Genomic DNA, 8,347 nt, shown 5'->3' with positions numbered 1-8,347 from the left:
TATTGATTTCCTGTCGTTTTATTTAGTTCGGGATCTGAAGTATTTCATTGGATATAAGAAGAATTATGTACAGAGTTTTTATACAGTTTATTAATACTTTAACATAGTTTCTTTTTGGTGTAGTTTGTTTCGATCCGTGTTAGAAGTCTGAATGTATGGGGTATTTGGAATGAGACCCACATACGACTGACAATTCTTAATGAAGTGATTGTGGTTTTTTTTTTTTGCAACCATTTCTCAAATTTTGAAACCAAATTACACAATACGCCGATAAAGGGTTTTATGAACCACTTAAAGACATTAGATTTTCATTCCGGACCTGGCCAAGGAGGCGTATATGTTTCTCGTGTTTAGTTTTATTTAGTGTTTAGAGAAAGTATTTGTTTTTAAGAAAAACGATGTTACAGACAAGTCGAAATGTATGATTAATTTATTTTTGTTCGAGCTTAATAGATCCTATAATACCTTGTTCAGTAATCCTATTAGTTGTTATCCTTATACTGTAATACTATGAATAACCAAGATTAAACTTGGATATTTGGGCGCGTCCCACTTTCATTTGTATCTGATTGCGTTGTTGAAATTCAATTGTCGATTTAGCGGACCTTTTAATATCTTTGGACCTGATCCGAATTTGTCGCTTTCTCTGAAACAAATAGAAACGGATAACGAATAAATGCGTTTTGAATAAAATACACTTAGGAGTAAAATTTAAATTGTAATCAGGGGGAAGCATTTAACTTTTCGGGAAGGAAAACTAGCGTTGGTGTAAGCTTTCATTTATTATCAGATTTGCTGTATAGAATGTATGCGTGCATATATGGTTGTTTTACGGCGATAGAGAATCTATGGATACTACAACTGTGTAGATAATAAGCTAGATTAATTATACGTAAATTATTAAACAGTATATGTGTAAACTTTATCAAATAATTAATTATAAAAAAAAATAGAACTTAAAATTAATATAAACTAAATAAAAAAACAACAATAACAACAATAACATTATCATCAACAAATTGTAGAAATCCTATCAATTGAGGGAATCAAAGAAAATATGGATGTAAAGTGAAAAAAGACAAACTAATGGTACAAAAGCACATAAAAAAATCATCAACAACAACGAAGAACGGGAAAGAAGGGTCATACAATTTTCAATCAAGGAACCAGGATGATGAAAAACTTTGACTCATATATATGTGTAAACAACAACAAAAAATAAACAATAAATATATTTAACAAGATCTTTTGAATCTCCACTAGTATGAATTGAAAAGGTTAAAATAATTCAAACCCATTTAAATAACAAAAAAAAACCCTCACCAATACTTTTATCAACTTATTGAACTTGTTTGTTGTATATATATATATGTATGATAAATGGATGGAAAATTATTTCTGGTCTTCTTAGGATTATGAAATGAATCTAATTAACAAAATATAATGAAATAAATCTAAGATGTATGCTTTTTCGGGACATAAATAGTCGGTAGGGTGGGCGTCCCCTTCAAACAAAACCAAAAATACACTATTTCTCTTGTTTATCATCATTAGTTTCTTCTTCTTCGTCTTCATCATCTTCTGAAATTGGTTCAATTTTTTCATCTTCTTGTGCTATATCCTCTTCAGTGTGTCTTTCAAGTACATCATCATCATCATGTTCAACATCTATTTCATCTTCTCTGTCTCCACTAACATGACTGCTTGGTCCAACACCAAAATGAGCCAATAAAGATTGAGCAGAAGAAGTATCTAAATATATAACCCCATTTTCATTAGTAATAGTATTTGAAGCCAATAATTTTTGTAATGAAATAGCATTAGTATTTAATCTAACTTCATCAGTTGCACGTTGTTCAGCATCTTCTTCTTCTTCCTTTTCATCTTCATCATATCCACCTCTTCCAAAGATAGAATTACCATTTGCTAAACCACCCCCGGCACCAGCAGCACCACCTCTAGATTGCCCTTGTTCACCAATATTATAATATTCTCCATACATTTCTTTATATATGTCATTATAAGGAGCTGAGATTGGACCATAAGTTGATAACATAGATTTATCCCCTTCGACAATTTCAATACGTTGGATAATTTTATCATACCATTGATCTAAAGTTTCATTTTTGGTATAATCTAATAATGCCACAATACAAATCGACATATTATCACAACCAATTCCTGATCCATCAGAAGTTGGAGCACAACATAAATCCATTATTTCTTCAGCGATATCAACCAAAGTTTTTCTTTCATATATTCCTCTTCTAACACATTCAACAGATTTTTGAGAACTTAAACAATCCCAAATCCCATCACAAGCCAAAATAACAAATTCATCAGTTTGTAAATTTATATCATGTTGTATTACATCAGGATAACAAGTAACAATTTGTTCTTCAGCCGGTAAATCTACATTTCTTTTAAAATCAAAATCTCCAATCCCACGAGATAATGCTAAATTACCATTCACTCTTCCCATATCAACATATCCTCCAGCAGCACAAATACGAGCCTTTTCACCTTCATTTGAAGGTTTATGATCAAATGATAAAGCCTTGGCATAACCATTAATCGACATTACCGTTCTTGAATCACCGGCATTACCACAGATGATATGGGTTGGGGTTATGATTGCACTTGTGGCAGCACATCCTGAATCATCATCTCTCATGTAGAAATCATTTAAGATTGCTTGATCACAAGCTAAAAACCCTTGTTTAAGGGCGTTAATATAATCTTGTTTTTGGAATGCTTCAGTTTTCCTAATAATATTATGAAGATGTTTAGAAGTGAATTTTGCCGCTTTTTCACCTCCATGACCGTCATAAACACCAAAGAAAGCAATATGTTCTTTAGTATTGCTGGTAGTGGTGGTGGTATTTTCTTGCTGCGGCTGTTCTTCTTTATTAGTAGTAGTTGTTGTTGCTTGTTCAATATGCAGTTTTTCATTATGATCATGATCATCTTCGTGAAGTCTATAAGTAGATTCATCATGAATATTTAAAATACTTGAATGAGCATCTTCCATATTAATTCTCCAACCTTGCATACATGATAAACTATATGCTAAATATTTATCTTCATCATCCCAAGAAAACTTCTCTGTAGCAGGAGTAGAAAGAATTTGTCCCATGATAAAATATGATTACTTATTTGGTTGTTTCGTTTTGTACAAATGTGTGTGTGTGTAAAATTATTTTGCCTTTCACTTTGAAAAATAAAATATAAAAAACTCCGAATGAATTTCTAGTTGGTGTTGTTGCTTATTAATTCCTTTGGTAAAAGTATTAGTAGTACTGGTAGGTTAATTTATATATTTACGTGTATGTTGGTGTAATAAATATATAATCTTGTGAATTAAGAATAAACAATCTGTTTTTTTTTTTTTCGACAATTATTGATTTTGTTAAAATTGGAATGATCGATGGATGTTTATTAATAACTTCAAAATCAATTTTTTAATTTAATTTAATTAATAGTCTTGAAAAGTATATTTGTGTATAAGTTATGATGATTGTATAAATAATAAAAAGATTCTCTTCTTCTTCTTCTTCTTCTTCTATTCCAATTTTTATTTTATTTTTTTTTTTTTTCTTTGCTTCTTCGTTTCGGTGGTGGTTTTTTTTTGTTGAATGTGAATAGAATGAGTAATTAAGAAATAAACAGAAGTAAATTATGTCGCCACCCTCAGGCAGGGTAACTAATGATTTTATTTAATAATTTTTTAATTGTCTTGTGGGTAGAAGAAGAAAAATTACGAAATTTGAGTCACAAGGAAAATAAACTTACTACTCCGAAAATTCCTATTGTCAGTCACGTGCCCGAATATAGGATAAAAATCTTAGATATTGGAAAATGAATAGTCAAGTCTTTTAGTATCAACAGGTATATGTTTGTCAAGGATCTACCCTTATCTATAAGGTTTAATGTACTTTGGGGAGACTCCATATTTCTTTTGTACCAACTATTTTATAACGAAATAATTTGAATGATAATAAATAGACTAAAGCTGAGATCTTAAACTTTGGTTGCAAAACTGAGATCTGATGAGTAGTATTACAAGTTTTCTTTGGACAATCTTCGGGTAATGATAGCATTACAATTGGAGAACTACAAGACTTGTTAATTGAGTAGCTGCGGTATTGTAGCCACTAAGAAAGGCTTATTTCCAAATATATCCAAATAATTCTGTCACCTCTGATGAATCATTAGAACTGTCCTTCATGGATGTTGCCAAAAAAACATGCTGCCAAAAAAGTCAAGGGTTCTAAAGAGATGGGATACAATGAAAGTCATTATACACATACTGTCTTAGTTCATTATTATAATAATCATCGTCTCTAAATTCACTAAATAAAAAAATAATATATAATATAAATCAAACTAAGCTATACTAACTAAATACAAAACAAATCATCTCTTTCTTTCCGTCTTTCTCTTTCTCTTTAGCTTTCTCTCACTCTCTCTCTTCTGTCCTTCTCTCTATGAATCATAACATACACATCTATCATTTCATTCGATAATACACACACTTCTCCTGTCTCTCTCTCTCTTTATCTCTCATCATCCTCTCGTTTTATTCTTCATCGTTTGTATCTTCTCGTTTCATCTTCTCTTCTATCATCAAACATAAAATAAATCACAACATATGAAGAAGATAAACAAAAATCATAAATTAATTAATACTTGTAAAACATAAAAAAAAAATCATCATCATCATTATAATCATGATAACATGGGAAAACATAAAAACAAAAACGTCACTCATTTATTTCGGTCCCCAAATTCCACCACCACTACCACTACCACCACTTTCATAATTATTATTATTATTATTACTATTTCCTCCTCCACTATTATTACCACCACTACTATTACCACCCAATCCAAGACTATTGAATTTATGACTCAATCCATCACCACCACTCATTGAAGATCCAGGATTATTACTATGATTATCATCACCACGGGAAGTCACTTGTGGCAGCAACGCCGTAAAACTCCCAGTTAATTGATTATTCTGGACTCCAAATGGTTGAAAACGAGAATTTATATCTGTTGACGATAACGGAGTCTGAGGCTGTGATTGATGATATTGTTGTTGTTGCAGATGCTGTTGCTGTTGATATTGTTGTTGTTGGAGATGATGATGGTGGTGTTGGGAGATTTGTTGATGATGAGGGGTTGGTGAATCATTAAGTGAAGACATCTGGTGCTGCTGCTGTTGATGCTGTTGTTGTTGTTGGGAGAATTGTGGTGGAGTAGATCTAATATCCACATATGATCTACTGCTATTTGATCTCAATAATGCAGCAGCACTAGAACCCAATGTTGGAGTGACAGCTTGTTGTGCTTGTTGTTGATGTTGCTGTTGTTGCTGGAAATGTTGTTGTTGGGAGGTTGGCTGTTGTTGTTGTTGTTGTTGATATGCATATTGTGGGGTTTGACCATATGGTCTTTGTGGTTGAGATTGGGTAATCACTTGTTGTGATTGAATTGTTCCACTTCCACCACTGCCATATTGAGGCATTGTTTGTAGAATTGGGGTGGATGCCTGTTGTCTTAATCTAGGTAATGGTAATGCCGATTGGGATTGAGATCTCAATAATTCAGGATGAACAGGATTAGTACTGGCCACACCACCACTACTACCACCACCACCAGTTGTATTACCACTCAACATTGCACCTGCAAGTTGATTCAAATTCATCATGGACGATGAATGATGTGGTGGTGGGGGTGGAGCTGGTTGCGATTGGACAACTTGAGTTTGTTGATTCATTGAAACATAACCCGGTTTTCTTCTGATAATTATAAGTCCATTATCAAACAATTCTAATAAATTCAAATAATTGGCAAGTATAGATAAAGTTTTTCTATGAATCATATTCATATTCACCGGTGAAATAGCCACTTCATAGACTGATTTAGATAAATCATCACGATATAAAACCAATTGAGTATATAATTCCAAAATCTCAGGATCATTAAAATTCAATTCTATTGGTGGAGTTGAAAGAATACTATTAAATGGATAAGTGAAAAATGCTCGTTCAGTCATCATTGCAGAAGGAGTACCACCACCATTTATACTGAAATTTTTGGTGGCAGCAGTTGTAGATGCTGTAGAAAGTAGTGAAGCCAAAGATGCATTTGAAGTAGATCGATGTTGTTCTTCTAATTGACCTCTTTTTTCTCGTTTTTCCCGTTCAATCCGTTCACGTTCTTGTAATGGTAACATCTTCTTATATTCAACTCGTAATTTACGTCCACCAATTTCTCTACCATTTAATTGATTAACAACTAATGCAGTTTCATCAGTAGATGTAAAATTAGCAAAAGCTAATCCTCGGAATACACCATTATCAAAATGATAATTAAATGCATAAGGTAATGGTAAATTTAATTTGGTCATAACATCTAATAATTGTTCTTTTTTAATTGCAAATGGAATATTTTTAATTACAATAGCAGTAGGAATTAAATCATCATCAACTTCATCATTTGTGGCAACTGTACTAGATGCCACATGGATATTAGGAGTGGTTATATTAATATCATCATTAATTTGAAGGTCATTAGTTGCATTAGCATTAACATTAACGTTTTCGTCATCATTTCTAATGGAATTAGTAGATGAACCTGATCTATTTTTTGAAGTCAAATCAATAGATTGGTGTGGGTGCTGTTGGTGGTGGTGCTGCTGTTGTTGTTGTTGTTGCTGTTGTTGTTGTTCAACCCAAGGACCCACATTACCAGCAGCAGGCAAGTTCATTGGTTGATTAAGCCAAGAAGAGGTTTGTAAATTCATATTCCTAGTAGCTAATCTTTGATTAGTTAATTGAGGAGTATTTGATGCATGGGTATGAGTATTACTATCATTTTGATTACCACCATAAGTTGAAGATGCATATCCTGAAGTGGAAGATAATGAGGATAAGGATGGACGACGTTGAATATCCATTTGATTTGGTAAGTTTCTTAAATCCATCTTTTTGTTTCACTTGAAATGTTTCCTTTGTTATTTGTTCTTATTGAAAGCCCAAAAAAAAAAAAATTATAGTGTGAAAGTTTTTAGTTTTAATGAGTGAGAATTAAGTGAATGTGGGTGTGTGAGTCTTTAAATCTAATTGGAAAATAAAATAAAATAAATAATAATAATGAAAGAAACAACCCTTTTTCTGTCGATTATAGTTTTATTGAAAGTTGATTGTTTATCTGAATGTAAAACTTGATTGATATATATTACTTTATTGAATCAGATAAATTTTGATTGGATAAACTGGTGGTTGCCTTTTTGTACTCTAAATGGAAATGAAATACTGAATCGATTGATTTCTATTCAAATATTATGAAAATTGAATATATCAAGGTAGGCAAAATGGTTCTCGGTTAGGATGATCGAGGTTAGGAAGTTGGGACTAATACAATCAAACAGTGTTGATGGAATGGATTTGGGATTGGTTGAGTACTATTGTATTGTTTCTGGAAAAAGAAAGAAAGAAAGTAAAAAAAAAAAAAACCGTTTCTCTTACAGGGAAAAAGAAAATTTGGTCAAACAGGAAAAATTATTTTATTGTATATTCCCTCCCTCCCATTTTAATTTTTTGTTTTACTCTCATTCAATTTCTCTTACTTAATTTTTATTTTTAATTGGTAGCGTTGACCTGATACACTTTGACCTGGCTCTAGACGCATATTCTGTTAATATATAAAGTTCTATCCAAAACTATGAACTCTCACAACTAACCAAAACTATTGATTTTCTCCATTTCACCTATCCACAACTCTCTAGTTACCATTACGGAGGGACGTCTCAGAACTGGGAAGAGTCCGATCATTTCTACCTCGTGCTTGAACAGCACCTCTATGATGTTCCCCCCATGACAATAGAGAAGTGCAAGAATTTGAGGGACCGAGCTGATACAAGTCAGCGATATGTATTATGTTTTAAACTACGTTAGAATATGGGGCGATCCAATGATATTTTATATTTGTACATTCTTCTAGTGTACATCTTTTTCAGAGATAGTGTAGATAACCACACACTTTAAGCTTTGGCAGTAAATTATAGTGGAGCCATGTGCCTAGTCAATAATTTTATTAGTACGAAGTGTACAGAGAATTTTAAAGTAAAGTGTCCTCGTTATGTTCACACTACTATGGGGACTGCTGTCAAAGTTCCATTTCCCTTAGTAGACAAGTGTGCGGCATGTTCGTCCTTATCGCTACCAAATGCGTGGTTTATTTTTTTTTTTTTTTGGTTCTCTTTCATTTCAATTCTTTCATCAACGCAACGAAAATTTCGAACAACGAACAACGAAACAAAAATATGAACCAAAAA

General features: G+C 32.3%; 2 protein-coding genes across 2 annotated transcripts; both read right to left on the bottom strand. All coding sequences in view use genetic code 12, as the record gives it.

Moving 5' to 3' along the window:
* Positions 1–1,528: 1,528 nt before the first annotated feature.
* PTC2 (type 2C protein phosphatase) lies at positions 1,529–3,136 on the bottom strand (the record flags this gene model as incomplete). The annotated part of the gene is made up of 1 exon (XM_049407206.1): positions 1,529–3,136. The coding sequence occupies one exon, from the start codon at positions 3,134–3,136 to the stop codon at positions 1,529–1,531; it is 1,608 nt and encodes a 535-aa protein (XP_049263353.1).
* Positions 3,137–4,771: 1,635 nt separating this feature from the next.
* PIN4 (Pin4p) lies at positions 4,772–6,994 on the bottom strand (the record flags this gene model as incomplete). Its single annotated transcript, XM_049407205.1, has 1 exon — positions 4,772–6,994. One exon carries the CDS (start codon positions 6,992–6,994, stop codon positions 4,772–4,774), a length of 2,223 nt encoding a protein of 740 aa, XP_049263352.1.
* Positions 6,995–8,347: the final 1,353 nt, after the last annotated feature.

This window comes from Hemisphaericaspora subhashii (genome assembly GCF_019202705.1).
Source record: "Hemisphaericaspora subhashii strain CBS 10753 chromosome Unknown scaffold218, whole genome shotgun sequence".
Classification (NCBI taxonomy): domain Eukaryota; kingdom Fungi; phylum Ascomycota; class Pichiomycetes; order Serinales; family Debaryomycetaceae; genus Hemisphaericaspora; species Hemisphaericaspora subhashii.
This window is presented reverse-complemented; position numbering and strand designations above follow the sequence as displayed.